We start from the raw sequence: 23,201 nt of genomic DNA on the forward strand, positions 1-23,201 counted from the left end.
GGATAATACTTTTAGTAACCCAGCACTTAATATCCAAACTACGAATTTTCTGCATAATATTCACACCACATATTACCCTCAGGCACGACATTTCCACTGCCTTAAACCACATCCTCACTGCAATGTTTAAACCCATGCTTCAAACCCATATTAAGAGTGTAGGTACAACTATACTCTCATATACAGTGGACCCCCGCATACCGCACGCATCGCATACCGTACAATCCGCATACCGCTCGCTTTTTTCGCAAAAATTTTGCCTCGCATACCGCCCAAAAACCCGCTCACCGCTCTTCGTCCGAGACGCGTCCAATGTGCGGCCTGAGCCACGCTCACATGTTCCGCCGGTGGCATTGTTTACCAGCCAGCCTCCGCGGTAACATCCAAGCATACAATCGGAACATTTCGTATTATTACAGTGTTTTTGGTGATTTTTTCTGGAAAATAAGTGACCATGGGCCCCAAGAAAGCTTCTAGTGCCAACCCTACAGCAATAAGGGTGAGAATTACTATAGAGATGAAGAAAAAGATCATTGATAAGTATGAAAGTGGAGTGCGTGTCTCTGAGCTGGCCAGGTTGTATAATAAACCCCAATCAACCATCGCTACTATTGGTGGTACAGCTGCTGCTGCTGTTGTACCACCGTCAGCTGCTGCTGCACTGTCAGCTGCTGCTGCTGTTGTACCACCGTCAGCTGCTGCTGCTGCTGTAGCACCTTCTGCTGCTGCTGTAGCATCGTCTGCTGCTGCTGTAGCATCGTCTGTTGCTGCTGCAGCATCGTCTGTTGCTGCTGTAGCATCGTCTGCTGCTGCTGTATCACTGTCAGCTGCTGCTGCTGCTGCTGCTGCTGCTGTAGCACCATTGTTGGTGTGGCTTATTGAGAATACCAAGAAACAATTAACCCCAGAGGATTTGCCACCCAGGATAACCCAAAAAAGTCAGTGTCATCGAAGACTGTCTAACTTATTTCCATTGGGGTCCTTAATCTTGTCTCCCAGGATGCAACCCACACCAGTCGACTAACACCCAGGTGAACAGGGAAAAATGCCTGGAACTAGTGCTCATATTGGTGAATTTAAAGCCAGCAAAGGTTGGTTTGAGAGATTTAAGAATCGTAGTGGCATACACAGTGTGATAAGGCCTGTTCTAGAAGAAAATGCCAAACAGGACCTACAGTACTCAGGAGGAAAAGGCACTCCCAGGACACAGTGTCTCATCAGTCATTGCTGCATCTTCAATAAAGGTAAGTGTCATTTATTCTTCATTTAGTAGAGTAATACATGCACAATATATATTGTGCATGTACTACTCTACTATTGTGCATGTATCCTTCTCTTTGTGTGTAGGAAAATGTATATTTCATGTGGTAAAATTTTTTTTTTCATACTTTTGGGTGTCTTGCACGGATTAATTTGATTTCCATTATTTCTTATGGGGAAAATTCATTCGCATACCGAACATTTCGCATAACAATCAGCCCTCTTGCACGGATTAAAGTCGCTATGCGGGGGTCCACTGTATTTCCCTTTCTGCCTCTATGGAAAATGTTCTTTGTTTACAAATAAAATTAATGCACCACCCATCTTTTTTCCAGGGCTGTGGAGTTGGCACATAAAACATTCAACTCCAACTTCTTTAATTACACATTACCAACCCCAGTAACCCGAGAATTGTTTCCTACTCCGACTCCACAGCCCTGCTTCTTTCCCTTGTCAATTCTATGGTTCACCTTGTCTTTCACAGATCTGTCTGCCAACAAGTTCACACAAATATTTGAACACAATTACTTCCTCAGTACTCTCCTCCCTCCGATTCTCTCCTATCTAGATTAAAATGTATCACTCACAGCTATCGTCTACTGACCACACTGCATTGACATCAACATGAGAATTGCAGTCATCTACCTTAGGTCAGTTGTGCTAAACCAAGCCTCTCCTTGCATGTCAAAACTTACAAGTGGCACCACCTAGAATTTATCTAGTGTTTTATTTAGCCTTGTATGACTAATTATTTTGGAGATAAGGAACATAACCCCATTTTCCCCACATAACACTGATTTTACATTAAAAGCAGTTTTCAAGAACATAACTGTTTTGCGAGTCCACTAAAATTTATTTACCTGGAGTTTACCTGGAGAGAGTTTCGGGGGTCAACGCCCCCGCGGCCCGGTCTGTGACCAGGCCTCCTTGTGGATCAGCCCCTGATCAACCAGGCTGTTGCTGCTGGCTGCACGCAAACCAACGTACGAGCCACAGCCCGGCTGATCAGGAACTGACTTTAGGTGCTTGTCCAGTGCCAGCTTGAAGACTGCCAGGGGTCTGTTGGTAATCCCCCTTATGTGTGCTGGGAGGCAGTTGAACAGTCTCGGGCCCCTGACACTTATTGTATGGTCTCTTAACGTGCTAGTGACACCCCTGCTTTTCATTGGGGGGATGGTGCATCGTCTGCCAAGTCTTTTGCTTTCGTAGTGAGTGATTTTCGTGTGCAAGTTCGGTACTAGTCCCTCTAGGATTTTCCAGGTGTATATAATCATGTATCTCTCCCTCCTGCGTTCCAGGGAATACAGGTTTAGAAACCTCAAGCGCTCCCAGTAATTGAGGTGTTTTATCTCCGTTATGCGCGCCGTGAAAGTTCTCTGTACATTTTCTAGGTCGGCAATTTCACCTGCCTTGAAAGGTGCTGTTAGTGTGCAGCAATATTCCAGCCTAGATGGAACAAGTGACCTGAAGAGTGTCATCATGGGCTTGGCCTCCCTAGTTTTGAAGGTTCTCATTATCCATCCTGTCATTTTTCTAGCAGATGCGATTGATACAATGTTATGGTCCTTGAAGGTGAGATCCTCCGACATAATCACTCCCGTTGGTGTTTCGCTCTATTTTGTGGCCAGAATTTGTTTTGTACTCTGATGAAGATTTAATTTCCTCATGTTTACCATATCTGAGTAATTGAAATTTCTCATCGTTGAACTTCATATTGTTTTCCGCAGCCCACTGAAAGATTTGGTTGATGTCCGCCTGGAGCCTTGCAGTGTCTGCAATGGAAGACACTGTCATGCAGATTCGGGTGTCATCTGCAAAGGAAGACATGGTGCTGTGGCTGACATCCTTGTCTATGTCGGATATGAGGATGAGGAACAAGATGGGAGCTAGTACTGTGCCTTGTGGAACAGAGCTTTTCACCGTAGCTGCCTCGGACTTTACTCTGTTGACGACTACTCTCTGTGTTCTGTTAGTGAGGAAATTATAGATCCATCGACCGACTTTTCCTGTTATTCCTTTAGCACGCATTTTGTGCGCTATTAAGCCATGGTCACACTTGTCGAAGGCTTTTGCAAAGTCTGTATATATTACATCTGCATTCTTTTTGTCTTCTAGTGCATTTAGGACCTTGTCGTAGTGATCCAATAGTTGAGACAGACAGGAGCGACCTGTTCTAAACCCATGTTGCCCTGGGTTGTGTAACTGATGGGTTTCTAGATGGGTGGTGATCTTGCTTCTTAGGACCCTTTCAAAGATTTTTATGATATGGGATGTTAGTGCTATTGGTCTGTAGTTCTTTGCTGTTGCTTTACTGCCCCCTTTGTGGAGTGGGGCTATGTCTGTTGTTTTTAGTAACTGAGGGACAACCCCCGTGTCCATGCTCCCTCTCCATAGGATGGAAAAGGCTCGTGATAGGGGCTTCTTGCAGTTCATGATGAACACAGAGTTCCATGAGTCTGGCCCTGGGGCAGAGTGCATGGGCATGTCATTTATCGCCTGTTCGAAGTCATTTGGCGTCAGGATAACATCGGATAGGCTTGTGTTAATCAAATTTTGTGGCTCTCTCATAAAAAATTCATTTTGATCTTCGACTCTCAGTCTGGTTAGCGGCTTGCTAAAAACTGAGTCATATTGGGACTTGCAAAAGGAAAATGTAAGGCATTTGTCATTTCAACTTTCTATACTTGAAAAACAAGGGAAATGTAACCCACCAAATGACATCTCTGGGAAATCTGAAAAAGCAATAAACAAATGCTTTCTAGAAGTCTAGTACTGCTGTACCCTCAGGTAAAAGATGGAACTAGAAACAGCTACAAGAGATACTGCTTCTGACAAGGGAAAAACAAAATTTCTAGTAGTAATCTTATAAATAAAGACGGAAGAGAAATAGTTAGTGGTGGTTTAAAAATGATCAGAAGAGAAATAGTTAGTGGTGGTTTAAAAATGATCAGAAGAGAAATAGTTAGTGGTGGTTTAAAAATGATCAGAAGAGAAATAGTTAGTGGTGGTTTAAAAATGATCAGAACTCCAGACTAAAAGTAGTACAGCCGGAAAGTGTGAACCTGTCAGTTGTGCTCCAGATAAACGCAGATTGTCAACAGGAAGTGTATAAGGTCAATAGTAGGAAACATTGTATAAAAAAAAAAAAAAAATTGTACAAGTGTATATTTTGTGAGCTAGGCTAGGAAATGCAACCAAGAAATAAAAAGGACAACACAAAATGCCTAGGTTAGGATATTAGAATTAAAGGAGAAAAAATAGAAAGTAAAGGTATTAAACAACATCGATTTTGCCGAACCTATAGACGTATTCATACATAAATTTATATGGTCTCACTACCATAAAACTAACACAGTATTATTCTCACTACCATGCATGCTGTGATTATTCTGCTCTAAGCTGAGCTGCAGCAGCTCCATTATTCCACAAAATTTTAGATTCTGTGTTCTCCTAAATGCAAATTTGCCTACTATTCTATTTGCATGTAACCCTAATACATCCTGTTCTTCTAATCATATATTTTCAACACACTAGCCATCTCTCACTGAGGCAGGGTGACTTGAAAAAGAAGAAACACTTTCATCATCATTCACTCGCATTACTGTCTTGCCAAAGGCAAGCCAATCCAGTGGAACCTCAAGTTTCGACTGCTCCAAGTTTCGGCCATTTTGAGTTTCGGTCACTTTTTTTCGCCTAAATTCTGTCTTGAGTTTCAAACAGTACATGTGTTGTGAGTCAGTCTGGCTTTGTTTCTCCTCGAGTGAACATTACCCTGCGCGTTCATCCAAACATTTCACATAAGTCCATTGTTTTTTGTGCTTGTTGATTGAGTATGACTGCTACATATTAACCATGGGCCCAAAGACACTTCCTAGTGCCAGCCCTTTGGTAAAGAAAGTGAGAAACACAATAAAACAAAGGGAGAAGCAATGAATAATTCATGCTGAGAATTGTAAACAAAAGCCTCATATAATATTAAGGGCAGTTACTGGGACAAGGCAGATTCATACACATTTTCTTTGGAGCTGGACCAGAAAAAACGTAATGCTTACCCTCCATCCAACCCTACCCTTCAATAGCACATAAACATGCAATGTTTATATGCTATCATTTATATGCTATATTTATGCATGTTTATATGCTATGCTTTCTTGTAAAGAAAATGCCTGGAACGAGTGCTGCTGTTAGTGAATTTAACCCTTTCAGGGTCCGTCCCTTAGATCTACGGCTTTACGTTCAGGGTCCAAACCGTAGATCTACACCATGAGCTCAGCTCACTCTGATAAGCTGTGAGTGGTAAATTTGGGCCTAGATATGAGAGAATACATCTATGTGGTATGTGTGCGCCACAAAAAACAAATCCTGCAGCACACAGTGTATAATGAGAGGAAAAAAACGAGACCGTGATTTTTGATTAAAACTGTGACTTTGCAGTGTTTCTTCGTATGTTTTTTATAATTGTATTTGAGATTTCTTGGTCTCATTTGATAGAATGGAAGATATATTACAAAAATAAGATGATTTTGATTGGTTTGAGTACTGGAAATGACTTGAAACTGAGCTCAAAGTAGCAGAAATGTTAATTTTTTGTCGATGTTCAAGAGTAAACAAACGACCTCACACGTCTAATACACGCCAGCTGGTGGGTCTAATATACATTCACAAATGTGATGATGATATTTATACAATTATTACAATATTGCATAACAGTAAATGTTTTATTTTTTGGTTTGAATAAAAATTCATTATGTGAATAAAAAATCAAAATGGAATTCATTTGTAAAGCCTGAAAACATAACTAATGAGCAGAGGAAATGTTAGTTTAGTGCCAGGAATGCCTGCATTGTTTATTCTGGACCCTATTTTGAAACTGGAATATTTTGAAGTTTGTGTTAAATTGGCCAAATTACCAATTAGAATTTGGCTGACTGGAATAATGTAATTGATCTAAAATCGGAGTCAAAGTCGGCAAAATAGCCGATTCGTAAATATCGCTGACACATCAAAATTTGCGAGAGCATAATTTCGCCAATTTTCCATCAAATTTTGTACTTTTTGTTTTATTACCTTCAGAAAAAGATTCTCTACCATTTCATAAGAAAAAAATAAATTTTTTTTTTAAAAATTCTTGGACACTGGTGCAGCACCCTTTGAAATTTGGCCTCTGGACCCTGAAAGGGTTAAGGCCAGCAGAGGCTGGTTCAACAACTTCAAGAAGTAACCCCAGATAGGGTTTTGATATCTAAAGTCCTTATGGTGGAGGATTCCCCTTCCAACAAGAGTCTTCAATAAAGGTATGTAAATGTAATTTTAAATGTTTATTTATCTATTTCATTAGTCATTTAAGTACTATATGTATTTGTACATTCACCTCCTCCATACTCTCTCCCTCCAATCTGATATCCAATCTTTCATCACCTAATCTTTTTGTTATCCTCATAACCTTACTCTTTCCTGTATTCACTTTTAATTTTCTTCTTTTGCACACCCTACCAAATTCATCCACCAATCTCTGCAACTTCTCTTCAGAATCTCCCAAGAGCACAGTGTCATCAGCAAAGAGCAACTGTGACAACTCCCACTTTGTGTGTGATTCTTTATCTTTTAACTCCATGCCTTTTGCCAAGACCCTCGCATTTACTTCTCTTACAACCCCATCTATAAATATATTAAACAACCATGGTGACATCACACATCCTTGTCTAAGGCCTACTTTTACTGGGAAATAATTTCCCTCTTTCCTACATACTCTAACTTGAGCCTCACTATCCTCGTAAAAACTCTTCACTGCTTTCAGTAACCTACCTCCTACACCATACACCTGCAACATCTGCCACATTGCCCCCTTATCCACCCTGTCATATGCCTTTTCCAAATCCATAAATGCCACAAAGACCTCTTTAGCCTTATCTAAATACTGTTCACTTATATGTTTCACTGTAAACACCTGGTCCACACACCCCCTACCTTTCCTAAAGCCTCCTTGTTCATCTGCTATCCTATTCTCCGTCTTACTCTTAATTCTTTCAATAATAACTCTACCATACACTTTACCAGGTATACTCAACAGACTTATCCCCCTATAATTTTTGCACTCTCTTTTGTCCCCTTTGCCTTTATACAAAGGAACTATGCATGCTCTCTGCCAATCCCTAGGTACCTTACCCTCTTCCATACATTTATTAAATAATTGCACCAACCACTCCAAAACTATATCCCCACCTGCTTTTAACCCTTTGACTGCCGCGGCCGTATATATACGTCTTACGAGGTACCGTGTTTGACGTATATATACTCATAAATTCTAGCGGCTTCAAATCAAGCAGGAGAAAGCTGGTAGGCCCACATGTGAGAGAATGGGTATGTGTAGTCAGTGTGCACCATATAAAAAAAATCCTGGAGCACGCAGTGCATAATGAGAAAAAAAACTCCGACCGTTTTTTTTAATTAAAATGCCGACTTTGTGGTCTATTTTCGTATAGCATTTATGGTTGTATTCTCGTTTTCTTGGTCTCATTTGATAGAATGGAAAATATATTATAGAAATAGAGGTAATTTTGATTGATTTTACTATAAAAAGAACCTAGAAATGGAGCTCAAAGTAGGGGAAATGTTTGATTTTTGCCAATGTTCAAAAGTAAACAAATGATGCCATTGCCCAATAAATGTCCAACTAGCCATTCTGATATGCAGTCATGAATGGGTTGATGTTATTTATACAATTATTACAGTATTGCAGTAGTCTGCATAATAGTAAGTCTTCTATTTTTTGTTTGAATAAAAATTCAAAATAGAAAGCAAGAGTAATATCAGAGGGGCCTGGAGACATGACTGATGAGCAAAGAAAATGTTATTTTAGAGCCAGGAATGTCTGCATTGTTCATTCTGGACCTTATTTTGAAATTGTCATATTTTTTTATTTTTCGTGAAATTGGCCAAATTGCAAAATCTGACCACATTATTAGGTAGTTGAAATCGGTAAATGGGCAGTTTCTTGTACTCAATTGATAGAAAAAATGGAGTTCTAAAGAAATAGCTATGAGTTTGGGCAACTGGAACAATGGAATTAGCCGAAACTAGGGCTCAAAGTGGGCGAAATCGCCAATTTGTAAACAGCGCCGAGGTCGCTAACTTCGCGAGAGCATAATTCCGTCAGTTTTCCATCAAATTTTGTTTTTTTGGTGTCATTACAATCGGGAAAATATTCTCTACAATTTCATAAGAAAAAAATTATTTTTTTTTTTTTAAGTTTTGCGACACCAGGAGACGCCTCAGGATTGGGGGTTGCGACAGTCAAAGGGTTAACATTTCTATCTTTATCCCATCAATCCTGGCTGCCTTATCCCCTTTCATTTTACCTACTGCCTCATGAACTTCCCCCACACTCACAACTGGCTGTTCCTCACTCCTACAAGATGTCATTCCTCCTTGCCCTATACACGAAATCACAGCTTCCCTATCTTCATCAACATTTAACAATTCCTCAAAATATTCCCTCCATCTTCCCAATACCTCTAACTCTCCATTTAATAACTCTCCTCTTCCAGAGTATGGAGGAGGTGAATGTATTCAGATATTTGGGAGTGGACATGTCAGCTGATGGGTCTATGAAAGATGAGGTGAATCATAGAATTGATGAGGGGAAAAGGGTGAGTGGTGCACTCAGGAGTCTGTGGAGACAAAGAACTTTGTCCTTGGAGGCAAAGAGGGGAATGTATGAGAGTATAGTTTTACCAACGCTCTTATATGGGTGTGAAGCATGGGTGATGAATGTTGCAGCGAGGAGAAGGCCGGAGGCAGTGGAGATGTCATGTCTGAGGGCAATGTGTGGTGTGAATATAATGCAGAGAATTCGTAGTTTGGAAGTTAGGAGGAGGTGTGGGGGTACCAAAACTGTTGTCCAGAGGGCTGAGGAAGGGTTGTTGAGGTGGTTCGGACATGTAGAGAGAATGGAGCGAAACAGAGTGACTTCAAGAGTGTATCAGTCTGTAGTGGAAGGAAGGCGGGGTAGGGGTCGGCCTAGGAAAGGTTGGAGGGAGGGGGTAAAGGAGGTTTTGTGTGCGAGAGGCTTGGACTTCCAGCAGGCATGCGTGAGCGTGTTTGATAGGAGTGAATGGAGACAAATGGTTTTTAATACTTGACGTGCTGTTGGAGTGTGAGCAAAGTAACATTTATGAAGGGGTTCAGGGAAACCGGCAGGCCGGACTTGAGTCCTGGAGATGGGAAGTACAGTGCCTGCACTCTGAAGGAGGGGTGTTAATGTTGCAGTTTAAAAACTGTAGTGTAAAGCACCCTTCTGGCAAGACAGTGATGGAGTGAATGATGGTGAAAGTTTTTCTTATTCGGGCCACCCTGCCTTGGTGGGAATCGGCCAGTGTGATAATAATAAATAATAATGTATTTATAACTGTTTTGTCTTTGTAAATCTATAGTATTTCTTTAAAAAATTTTTTTTTTTTTTTTTTTAAATATTTTTAGGTGTCTGGAACAGATTAATTGGATTTATATTATTTCTTATGGGTAATATTGCTTTGTAGATGAATGGTTCAAAGAACCGACACGTTGTTAAATTAGACACATGTGCAACAAGAGTTGCACATGTGTCTAATTTAACAATATTGCTTTGACTTTCAAACAATTTGAGTTTCAGCTGAGCTTCTGGAACGGATTACAGCTGAAACTCCAAACAGTAATATCCCCGCCCTTCCTTCAGAATGAAAGCACAGTACTTTCCACCTCCAGTACACAAGTCCAGCTAGCCAGTTTCCCTGAATCCCTTCACAAATAACCCTAGTACATCTTGCACAACTCAGCCTCAATACAGTAGGCTAACCAAAAATTAAAAATTTTGAATATACGTATACTGACAATGAATGGTAAAAGTATTGGTTGCATAATGAGAAATAGGAGTAAACATAATAGCAACCTCTATACAATTAAGATTCTTAAAAACTTCATTCATATGTTTACTTACCATGTCACCATATTTGTTCATGCCAAGCTTGTATGACTTCTGCCCTGTAGCATACAACTTATTGTGTGCTGCAATCGCATGCTTATTTTCAGTATAGATTTTCATACGGAAAGATTCTTCCACATCTGTCTCATATTTCTTGCCATGCTCAAGCTGTGAATGCAGAAGTTAACAATTAAAGGGAAACTGTATTTGTATTGCAACATTTCGATGATTAATATATACACACCATTTTCTTTTTTTTTTTTGGCTTTTACACTTTTATCAATAAAGCATTTTTGAGAAATAAGATTCCACATGTCAGAAAAATTAGTCATTATCATGCACGGAGAACACAGTGGCCTAGACGTAAGGTACAATCATTACTTGGCCAAAAGTCAAAATTCTTCCCAACCAGCAGTTGCACTATTTTAACTGGACTGGTGACGGCTGAAACTCTTGCCTAAATTAAATTTAACCCTTAAACTGTCCAAACATAGATCTACGTTTACGCGCGTAGTGCTCCAACCTTGATTTTCCCCATTTGAAAGCATGTAAAAAAAAAAAACCACAGATCTACGTTCGGAGCGCTAAGCGAACGAACGAAGATCTACGTTTGGACAGTTTAAGGGTTAAACATTTGATCCTCCTGCAAAACTGATTTAGGCAGTCTCTTCACAAAGCCAGTGAATAGTACAACTTGTATATGGAAAAACTACCCACAGCCTAGTAGTAACAGTTCAATCACCAGATACAAACTCACTACTGTACTAGCACAAAAAAAGCCTTCAATGCTTGATTTTAAATGTTTAAATCTAAAAAGTCACAAATACGTACAATAAAAATGCCCAATAATTCAAATTTATTAAGTTTTTCAGTTTTGTTCTCTGAAAACAGCTAGCTCATGAATTTTAGCCAAAATCGACAGCAAAGCCATTAAGGGACCGATGAACATAATTTTTTTTTTTTTGGGGGGGGGGGGGGGGGGTCCAATTTCAATGAAATTTTTACTGCGAATTAAGCAGCATTTGAAACCTAGACACTGTTTTAGTGACTTTTTTTCCTTAAGAACATAAGAACATAAGAACGAAGGAACACTGCAGAAGGCCTACTGGCCCATGCGAGGCAGGTCCAAGTCTCCTACCGGCTTAAGCCAATGCACCCAACCCAGTCAGGTCAGGTCACACTGACTTAAGGGAGGAACACGGCAACCGACCCGGTAGCACAAGCTATCAGGTCCAACTCACACCCACCCACATCCACTCATGTATTTATCCAACCTATTTTTAAAGCTACACAACGTTCTGGCCTCTATAACGGTACTTGGGAGTTTGTTCCACTCATCCACAACTCTATTACCAAACCAGTACTTTCCTATATCCTTCCTGAATCTGAATTTTTCCAACTTAAAACCATTGCTGCGAGTCCTGTCTAGGCTAGATATTTTCAGCACACTATTTACATCCCCTTTATTTATTCCTGTCTTCCATTTATACACCTCAATCATATCCCCCCTAATTCTACGTCTTTCTAGAGAGTGCAGATTCAGGGCCCTTAGTCTATCCTCATAGGGAAGGTTTCTGATACATGGGATCAACTTTGTCATCCTCCTTTGTACATTTTCCAGAGAATTTATATCCATTCTGTAATAAGGTGACCAAAACTGTGCAGCATAATCTAAATGAGGCCTAACCAAGGATGTATAGAGTTGAAGAACAACCTGAGGACTCCTATTATTTATGCTTCTTGATATGAAGCCAAGGATTCTATTAGCTTTATTGCGAACACTTATGCACTGTTGTCTTGGTTTCAGATTACTGCTAACCAGAACTCCTAAATCTTTTTCGCAATCCGTAATATTAAGATCTACATTATTTAGTTTATATGTGGCATGGTTATTGTCCTGTCCAACATTTAGAACTTTGCATTTGTCTATATTAAACTGCATCTGCCACTTCTCCGACCACTGCATCAGTCTATTCAAATCTTCCTGGAGTGCTCGAATGTCCTCGTCAGAATGAATTCGACGGCCTATTTTGGTGTCATCGGCAAACTTGCCGATGTCGCTCTTTATGCCCTCATCTATGTCGTTTATGTAGATTGTGAACAGCAGGGGGCCCAACACTGACCCCTGTGGAACACCGCTCGTGACACTTCCCCACTCTGATTTCTCCCCATTTATGCAAACTCTCTGCTGCCTATTTGTCAACCATGCCTCTATCCAGGAAAAAATTTCTCCTCCTATTCCATGTGCTTTAATTTTCCTCAATAGTCTCTGATGTGGGACCCTGTCAAAAGCCTTACAGTTAGATAGAAAAAAATAAATAGCACCCTATTCTATAGGGCTTAATTGTTAAGATGTACAATGTTTTAGTCGACATCAGATGAAAGATAACAAGTTAGGTAATCTTATTACACAGGTGTTTGAGCAAAATGTCAATATATTGCATTATACAAAATGTTGAAATATGTCTTTTTTTTTTTTTTGTAACCCTTTGACTGTTTTGGTCGTATATATACGTCTTACGGGACGTATATATGCTCAATAATTCTAGCAGTTTCAAATCAAGCAGGAGAAAGCTGGTAGGCCCACATGTGAGAGAATGGGTCTGTGTGGTCAGTGTACACCACATAAAAAAAATCCTGCAGCCTGCAGTGCATAGTGAGAAAAAAAACTGACCGTTTTTTTGGATTAAAACACCAACTTTGAGGTGTATTTTCGTAGAGTATTTATTGTTATATTCTCGTTTTCATAGTCTCACGTTATAAAATGGAAAACATATTGCATAAATAGAGATGATTTTGATTAGTTTCACAATGAAAACGACCTTGAAATTGAGCTCAAAGTAGCGGAAATGTTCGATTTTTACCAATGTTCAAGAGTAAACAAATCACACCACACGTCCAATACACATCAACTGGGGAGTCTAATATTCTTTCACTAGTGCACTGATATTATTTATACCATTTTTACAATAATGCAGTAGTCTGCATAACAGTAAATTTTGTATTTTTTGTATGAATAAAAAATTAAATAGAAAGCAATAGTAATATAAGAGGGGCCTAGAGACGTGACTAATGAACAGAGGATATGTTATTTTAGTGCCAAGAATGTCTACACTGTTTATTCTGGATCCTATTTTGAAATTGGCATCTTTTTTAATTTGCATGAAATTGGCCAAATTCCCAATTTCTGACCACTTTATTGGGTATTTCAAATCGGTAAATGGGCGGTTTCTTGTGCTCAAGTGATAGAAAAAATGGAGTTCTAAAGAAATAGCTATGAGTTTGGTCACCTGGAACAACGGAATTGACCAAAAACAGGGCTCAAAGTCGGCGAAATCGCCAATGTGTGTATGTCGCTGAGACCACTAACTTTGCGGGAGTGTAATTCTGTGAGTTTTCGACCAAATTTCGTACTTTCGGTGTCATTACCATCGGGAAAAGATTCTCTATCATTTCATAAGAAAAAATAATTTTTTTTTCTCAAAAATTTTTCAACATAGAATGACAGTTTCAGAAAAGGGGCTTGCGACAGTCTAAGGGTTAAGGGCTGTTTTGGAAGAAAAAAATTCAACAAAAACAAAACGGTAAAACATATCACAAACCATCTGTGTAATTCACTAGAACCATCATTCCTTGATAACGTGTAAAAAAGTCATGATGCTCCATAAATACTTTGCATGAGAGGGAAAATAATGTCAATAATTTATTCCTGAGTTATACATAATTATGTTGTATGTAAAATTCTACAGTCATGGCATGCCAAATCTGAGCATGTTGCACACCCACATCCTTGCTGACAGCCCTCAGGCTACTGAGCCACAATCACTCCAAGCTCCTCACTTTAGTCCTCACAGAAGTTGCAAAAAAAAAAAAAAATAAAAAAATAAAAAAAAAAAAAAAACCACTAACTACCAACATGTCCTCTTGATGACAGCAAGAACAAAAAGAATTACATTTTTGAAAAACAAAAAAAAATACTTAGAAATATGATTGAAACAAGCTGATTGCATAAACATGTTGCCAGAAATATGCACTATTTTTTGGCAAGAAAACATTTTTTTTTTCCATAATTTTTCAATTTAAATTTTTTTATCACTCCAAAAACGTTCGTCGGTCCCTTAAAATTTAAGAACACCAAACTATTAATGGCAGATTTAAATGATTAACCTGAGAGGGATAGCAACCAATGCTATAAAATAAAGCAATTTAGCTCGTTTAAATACCACTGAGATCCACTGTTCATTTTAGCAACAACCAGCTAACATATAGCTACCTATTTATTATATATGAAGGGCAACAAGTGAAAGGAAACATACCTAATGTTTCCACTCACCCTAGGATTGAGCCTGGGTCCTTTTGTTGTCAGACAAAGGCACTACTGCTGCATGCCAGCTGTAGAGCAGCATATTATGGGAAAATAAAAGATATTAAAAGAACTCTTTATCATTTGAGCAATTCCATCCTATCAAACCAACTCATTAAAAGCTCCCAACAGGATTATTAATTCCCAAAGGATTACAAAGGTGAACTAATAACCAATTCTATCAACATTTCCCTCCTTTATAGCTTGCTGTTAAGTAAACTTAAGAAAAATTCTGAGATCACTTCCCAATTTTTGATATGCTATTAATTAGCACAAACATAACCCTTACCTTAAAGGCTTCCCACTCTTCCAAGACAACAGAGAAGAAAGACACTGCAGATGCTGAAGCCAGAATGGCCACTAACACTGATGCTGCCAAGACCCTCATCTGTTGGAAAACAACTTGTCAGTACAAAATAGAAAACAGCTTACAACTTGTCTTGTTTAATATCCACAGAGAATAATTTTATTAGGGAAACAGTGGGAATGCTTAACACCTGCTGTCCCTGTTAACCTAGCAGTAAGTAGTATGGTACCTTGGTATTAGACAACTGGTGAGTCACATCCTGGAGGACAAGACTGAGAACCCCAGGGGAAATAAGACAGACACTCCCCAGTGACTCGCTGATTTTCTTGGGTCATCTTGGGTGGCTGACCTTCCAACCCATAAATCTCATCTTTTCAAGTCTAAGCCAAAATTTACCACTCCCAGCTTATTTGTGGGAGCTATGAGTGACAATGGAGTAAATGACAGTTCGTGGGAAATAGCGAACATCTGGTTTACCTTTCATGAGTTCCGAGTCTTTCTACTCCCAGAGCCCAGCCATGGGCCAGGCTGGTCTGGTGCTAGCCTAATCAACCAGGCTGTTGCCAGGTTAAACATCCTGTCAAATTTACTCAGTCCTATATTAGGGCTATGCTTAACCCTCTGAGGATTTCGGACACACTAGTACGGCTTACGACCCAGGGTTTTTGACGTACTAGTACGCCTAAATTCTAGCGCCCTCAAATCTAGTGGGAGAAAGCTGGTAGGCCTACATATGAAAGAATGGGTCTATGTGGTCAGTGTGCATGGTATAAAAAAAAATCCTGCAGCACACAGTGCATAATGAGAAAAAAAAATTTGGACCGTTTTTTTTGGAATAAAACAGCGACTTTGCACTGTATCTTCGTATGGTATTTATTGTTGTATTCTAGTTTTCTTGGTCTCGTTTTATAGAATGGAAGGCATATCATAGAAATTGAGATGATTTTGACTGGTTTTACAATGAAAAGTACCTTGAAATTGAGCTCAAAGTAGCAGAAATGTTCGATTTTTACCAAAGTTCAAATGTAAACAAATCATGCCAAGCGTCCAATACACGTCAACTGGCGAGTCTAATATTCTTTTGCAAGTGCGCCAATATGATTCATACCATTTTTTACACTAATGCAGTAGTCTGCATAACAGTAAATCTTCTATTTTTTGTGAGAATAAAAATTCAAAGTGGAAAGCAAAACAATGTAAGAGAGGCCTTGAGACGTGACTAATGAACAGAGGAAATGTCATTTTAGTGCCAGGAATGTATTTCTTGTTTGTTCTGGACCCTATTCGGAAATTGGCATCTTTTGAAATTTGTGTGAAATTGGCAAAATTGCTAAATTCTGACCACTGTACTGGATAGTTGAAATTGGTAAATGGGTGGTTTCTTACACTCATTCAATAGAAAAAATGGAGTTCTAGCGAAATATTCATGTTTTTGTCGACTAGTACAGTGGAACTGGCCGAAAATGGGGCTCAAAGTGGGCAAAATCGCCGAGACCACTAACTTCGCGAGAGCATAATTCTGTAAGTTTTCCATCAAATTTCATATTTTTGGTGTCATTATGATCGGGAAAAGATTCCCTATCGTTTTGTAAGAAAAAATTATTTTTTTTTTTAAATTTCCTGACCCTGATAACGAGTCTCGGAGAGGGCCTGTCGACCCTCAAAGGGTTAAAAATCAATACAACTTCTAATCAGTATGAAGCAACATAAATGCTTTAGAGTGATATTAATAATTCTAAAGAATACTTTTGGAGTGAGATTAATAAGTTGAGAAAGCCTAGGGAATGAAAAATGGAACTGATAGTTAACCCTTTGAGGGTTTCGGCCGTACTAGTACGGCTTATGACCCAGGGTTTTTGACGTACTAGTACGCCTAAATTCTAGTGCCCTCAAATCTAGTGGGAGAAAGCTGGTAGGCCTACATATGAAAGAATGGGTCTATGTAGTCAGTGTGCACAGTATAAAAAAAAATCCTGCAGCACACAGTGCATAATGAGAAAAAAAAACTTCGACCGTTTTTTTGGAATAAAACAGCGACTTTGCACTGTATTTTCGTATGGTATTTATTGTTGTATTCTAGTTTTCTTGGTCTCATTTTATAGAATGGAAGACATATTACAGAAATTGAGATGATTTTGACTGGTTTTACAATGAAAAGTACCTTGAAATTGAGCTCAAAGTAGCAGAAATGTTCGATTTTTACCAAAGTTCAAAAGTAAACAAATCATGCCAAGGTTCCAATGCACGTCAACTAGTGAGTCTAATATTCTTTCGCAAGTGTGCCAATATTATTTATACCATTTTTTTACACTAATGCAGTAGTATGCATAACAGTAAATCTACTATTTTTTGTGAGAATAAAAATTCAAAATGGAAAGCAAAAGAATATAAGAGGGGCCTTGAGACGTGACTAATGAACAGAGGAAATGTCATTTTAGTGCCAGGAATGTATTTGTTTGTTCTGGACCCTATTCGGAAATTGGCATCTTTTGAAATTTGTGTGAAATTGGCAAAATTGCTAAATTCTGACCACTGTACTGGATAGTTGAAATTGATAAATGGGTGGTTTCTTGCACTCATTCGATAGAAAAAAATGGAGTTCTAGCGAAATATTCATGTTTTTTGTCGACTAGTACAGTGGAATTGGCCGAAAATGGGGCTCAAAGTGGGCAAAATCGCCGATGCGTAAACATCGCTGAGACCGCTAACTTCGCGAGAGCATAATTCTGTAAGTTTTCCATCAAATTTCAAACTTCTGGTGTCATTATGATCGGGAAAAGATTCTCTATCTTTTCATACGAGAATTTTTTTTTTTTTTTTTAAATTTGGCCGACCCTGAGAATGAGTCTCGGAGAGGGCCTGTCGACCCTCAAAGGGTTAAAAATAAGAGAAGAGAGTTTTTAAAATGGGGAGTTTAGAGGTGTCAGGAAGATGCAGGGAATATTTTGAGGAATTGTTAAATGTTGAAGATAGGGAAGTTGTAATTTTGTGTACAGGACAAAGAGGAATAACACCTTGTAGGAGTGAGGAAGAGCCAGTTGTTTGTGTGGGGGAAATGTGGGCAGCAGTGAGTAGAATGAAATGGGGTAAAGCACCTGGGATTGAAGGGATAAAGACAAATGTTAAAAGCAGGTGAGGATAGTTTTGGAGTGGTTAATGCATGTATTTAATAAATGTATGGAAAAGGGTAAGGTACCTAGGGATTGACAGAGAGCATGCATACTTCCTCTGTATACTGCAAGCAGTGAAGAGCTTTTACAAGGATAGTGAGGGTCAGGTTAGAGTATGTAAGAAAGGGAGATTATTTCCCAGTAAAAGTAGGCCTTAGACAAGTTTGTGAGATGTCACCATGGTTGTTCAATATATTTATAGAAGGGGTTGTAAAGAAAAGTGAATGCTCGGGTGTTGGCAAGAGGTGTGGGGTTAAGAGATACAGAATCACAGTTCTCTTTGTCACAGTTCTAACTTGATTTTTGGGCAGGAGACCTCTTGCTGTTTCAGGCAGAGTTCCAGATCTTCAGGCCCTTTACGTGCATTGCATTTTTGCATAGCGAGACAGACACAAGGGATGTCAAAAAGTGTTTTGTACCTCGTGTTATGCCTGTGTCTTCTGTAGGAGAGATTATTTCCCAGCAAAAGTAGGCCTTAGACAAGGATGTGCAATGTCACCATGGTTGTTCAATATATTTATAGATGGAGTTGTAAAAGAAGTGAATGCTCAGGTGTTGGCAAGAGGTGTGGGGTTAATAGATAAAGACTAACACAAAGTGGGAGATGTCTCAGTTGCTCTTTGCTGATAACACTATTCTTTTGGGAAATTCTGAAGAGAAGTTGCAAAGGTTGGTGGATGAGTTTGGTAGGGTATGTAAAAGTGAATACAGAAAAGAGTAAGGTGATGAGGATAACAGAAAAAAAAAATAGGTAATGAAAGATTGGATATCAGATTGGAGGGAGAGAGAGTATGGAGGTGGTGAATGTATTCAGATACTTAGGAGTTTAAATGTCAGCAGATGGGTCTATGAAAGATGAGGCGAATCATAGAATTGACGAGGGAAAAAGACGAGTGGTGCATTGAGGAGTTTGTGGAGACAAAGAACTTTGTTCACGGAAGCAAGCAGGGGAATTTATGAGAGTATAGTTAGACCAATGCTCTTATATGATGGAAGCATGGGTGGTGAATGTTGCAACAAGAAGGCTAAAGGCAGTGGAGATGTCGTGTCCAAGGGCAATGTGTGGTGTGAATGTAATGCATAGACTTTGAAGTTTGGAAATTAGGAGGTGTGGGATTACCAAAACTATCATCCAGAGGGCTGAGGAGGGGTTGTTGAGGATGTTCGGACATGTGAAGAGGGTGGAAAAAAATAGAAAGATTTCGAGAGTGCACAAATCTATAGTGGAGGGAAGGCGGGATAAAGGACGGCCTAGGAAAGGGTGGAGGGAGGGGGTAAAGGAGGTTTTGTGTGTGATGGGGTTGGACTTCCAGCAAGCATGTGTGAGCGTGTTAGAAGCAGATGGAGACAAATGGTTTTTAAGAATTGACGTACTATTGGAGTGTGAGCAAGGCAATATTTATGAAGGGATTCAGGGAAACTGCCAGGCTGGACTTGAGTCCTGGAGATGGGAAGTACAGTGTATGCACTCTGAAGGAGGAATGTTAATGTTGCAGTTTTATAATTGTACTGTAAGCACGCCTCTGGCAAGACAGTGATGGAGTAAATGATGGTGAAGTTTTTCTTTTTTGGGCCACCCTGCCTTGGTGGGAAATGGTCGATGTGTTAATAAAAAAAATTACTGCAAAATGTAATCTTAAAAACAATGGCTTTATTGACTTGAGATAAAGTTGACACAGAACTTTAACTTTAAACTTAATGTATTCCAAGTGTCCATCTTAGGTTGCATGATAATAAAACCGAAGGATCTAGCATCAATTAAACTTTGGATGTCAGACTTGGCTAATACCCTAAGATCTACTCATTCATGATCCATTCGTTCAGATCCACTCACGAGCTCAAGGCCTGGTTTCCAATGAGCCCCGTCGTTGGCCACATAATGAAGATAGTCTCCTTGATTTTGCCACGGTGCGACTAAGTCTCCTTTATGTTGCCATGGTGCATCTAAGATACTCTCCTTGATATGGCCATGGTACAGCTAAGATAGTTTCCTTGATGATGCCATGGTGCATCTACATACTGCACATACCTGACTGGTTATGTCCAATGTGCAACTGGTTGATCAAGACCAGTCACTGGTGGGAGAGGGGTAGTTTTGGGGTGCAGGGAGAGGGGTGGTGTTGGGATGGTGGGAGATGGGGGTCTTGGGATGGTGGGAGATTGGGGGTGTTGGAATTGTGGGAGATGGGGGGGGGGTGTTGGGATTGTGGGAGATTTTGGAGAGGGAGGTGTTGGGATGATGGGAGAGGGAGGAAGGTGTTGGGATGGTGGGAGAGGGGGGTGTTGGAATGGTGGGAGAGGGGGGTGTTGGGGTTTAGTTAGCTGTTATATGGGGAAAATGGAAAATTATTTATTTCTTTGTATAATATACAATGTGTGATTTACATGTTATAAATTATTGTTAGGTACATTAGTGGCCAAGTTCAGCCAAAGAGCAACATTAAATACCAGACATAGAATACACAAAAGGTCAACGAGACCTATCAAGAGTATGATACTATTATGTGCTATGGGGTAACAACAGACAGCTGCTATAGACAACAAGTGTGTGGTGCTGACCTAAATAAAACCATGGTGTGTGATGTGGGGCAAGTAAATAAAGTTAGCTCTTGTAACCTTGATGAGTTGTAAATCAGAGAGTAACCTCAATGTGATTGTCCTTGTATATTTGTTACTGAATAAAACCAGCAACGATTCCTTATTGGCAAGAACACTGACAATGTACAAATGTCTTGGTTAGTAAGTAAGTAAGTAAGTAAGTTAGTAAGTAAGTAAGTTTATTCAGGTATACACAAATACAGTTACATAGAATTATCATACATAGCAGCATATGTGTAGAGAACCTAAGATAACCCAAAAAAGTCAGACAGAGTGACTTATTTCCATTGTAGGAGGAGGGTTCAAATGTAGTACAAGTGGAAGATTACATTCCCCTGCACCTTTCTTTTTTTTTTTGTTTGCCTAGCAATAAGTAGGTATCTGGGCATTTCCTGGGTTACTAGCATGAATAAAATTCCAATGCCCCTCTAAGACCTATTCACACTAGCCAATTTAGAGGGAAAAATATATGGAGTAAGTAGCAAGAGACTAAGAGTAAAACATTCACATAATTTTCATGGATATGTATTTTCTTCCTTGCTTCCACTTTGGCATTATTTTGAGTGAAACTGCCTGAAACTGGCATGGTTATGCAGGAAATGCACACCTTGTGGAAACTGTTATTTACTGATATGTCTTATAAAATAATAAAATAAATATATAACCAAGCAGCAGTTGGTGGCTGACTGCAGCCTCGCCACAACCAACATCACCTGACTCATGAAATCATAATGACACGATTGCAAACAAACCATAACAAGGGTGGGGTTTGAACCCATTGTCGGAGAGTCTCAAAACTCAGTGGCTAACACGTCGGTCTACAGTTTTTGAGACTCTGACCATGGGTTCAAACCCCACCCGTGGTATTTTTTTTTTTTTTTAGCATCACCTGGACCATCCAACTGCCTTTCATCATTTTAACCTAATCTGTTCTAGGTTATGATAAAGACACTGGGTGGTAGTGCAAGGGTTAGTGTTAGCATGAGGCTATGGCTTGCTACCCAACTAGCTACCCTTGTCAGATCACTATTTAGTGCTTCGTTACTAGTGGTGTGTTAAGTCTAAGTCAATCAATAACAATTTCCACAACAGATAAGTGTGCTTCCTCTCTTATAGATATTGATGTGTTGGGCAAGTGCATAATGTTGACAAGGTTCTGTCTACGTAATAAAATGCATGTTGCCCATATGTTTATATTATCCAGGACCCCAAAAAATAATTTGCGAATACAGCCTATCCTCACTTAGTGACATATTCATTTACCAATGACTCGGACTTACGACAGACTCTCTGACCAGTATGCATACCTAAATAATGTACAGTAGAGCTGATTTCCTCTATTCTGTTTATTACAACACTATACAGAACACTACTATACAAACATTTAAAAATATACTAAAAATGTTATAAATGGTGCAAAGGTGACATTAAAAGAACATCAAAGATGGTTGATACAAACCCACTACCATTATAGTATGCTCCTTGCTTAGCGACGAATTCATTTATTGACACGGTCTTCAGAACATAACTCCGTCGTTAAGTGAGGAGAGGCTGTATATTATTAAATCTGATAAGTGACTTCTGTTAAGTCTTGGTTGGCTTTAATTTAATGATAGCTTAGACAAACATATGAGTGATAATGGTGGAATTTAAATAAAAGGCATACCTCAATAATACGGCAAATTAGGTTCCTGACCACCACTGTAAAGCAACTATATCACCTTAAAGCAAATCACAGCCTTTTTAGTAGTACAGTATGCAAGTTTATTCAGGTACAGGTACACAAATACAGTTACACAGATTATCACACATAGCATGCGTAGATTACCTATGATAACACAAAAAAGTCAAAGTGACTTAGTATTTTCATTGGGGTCCTTCACTTGCAAAGACTAAAAACATGTTTACACCATCATTTATTAAGTGTGCAATAGCACTAGGCCTTACAAAAAGATGCAAAAGTAAAAACAATAATTTTTAAAATTGCTGAACCCCATCTTAAGAGCAAAGCAAGTGACAAAAATAATAAACATGACTGTAACTGAAAAGTGCCATATCAGCAAAGTGTTCTCGAGCAAGGGTAGTGTTAACAAGGTACGTCTGTACAACCAACCAAGCAGTGGAATAATAATATAATAAATGATAATCTTTGTGTAGATAATAATATAGTAACTTTATTTCTACCGGTACATGTACAAGGTATACAGGCCTAGCTGACATCAATGACATACTACTATATAGAAAGCCGCTTGTTATACCTGGAATATATCTGGAGAGGGTTTCGGGGGTCAACGTCCCCAAAGCCCGGTCTGTGACCATGCAGAACATTTCGGGCAAATTAGGTCAGTTTTGTCCCAGGATGCGACCCACACCAGTTTACTAACACCCAGATACCCACGTTACTGATGGGTGAACACAGACAACCGATTTAAGGAAACGCCCAATGTCTACCCTTGCCAGGAATCGAACCCAGGCCCTCACCATGTGAAGAGAGAGCTTTTGCCACCAGGCCATGGGTCACCACACAAATGATACAGAGCTAGT

The 23,201-nt window shown here is 39.4% G+C and overlaps 1 protein-coding gene across 2 annotated transcripts in view; it reads right to left on the reverse strand.

Annotated features, from left to right (window-relative positions):
* Positions 1 to 23,201, reverse strand: part of LOC128686051 (procathepsin L) — a 34,704-nt gene that overhangs the window by 6,645 nt on the left and 4,858 nt on the right. For both annotated transcript variants that reach the window (XM_053772690.2, XM_053772691.2), the window contains exons 2-3: positions 14,872 to 14,970; positions 10,235 to 10,387 (exon numbers count right to left, since the gene is read on the reverse strand). In XM_053772690.2, coding sequence (XP_053628665.1) covers positions 10,235 to 10,387; positions 14,872 to 14,970 — 252 coding nt within the window. The remainder of the gene's footprint in view (positions 1 to 10,234; positions 10,388 to 14,871; positions 14,971 to 23,201) is intronic.

This window comes from Cherax quadricarinatus, chromosome 9 (assembly GCF_038502225.1).
Source record: "Cherax quadricarinatus isolate ZL_2023a chromosome 9, ASM3850222v1, whole genome shotgun sequence".
NCBI lineage: Eukaryota > Metazoa > Arthropoda > Malacostraca > Decapoda > Parastacidae > Cherax > Cherax quadricarinatus.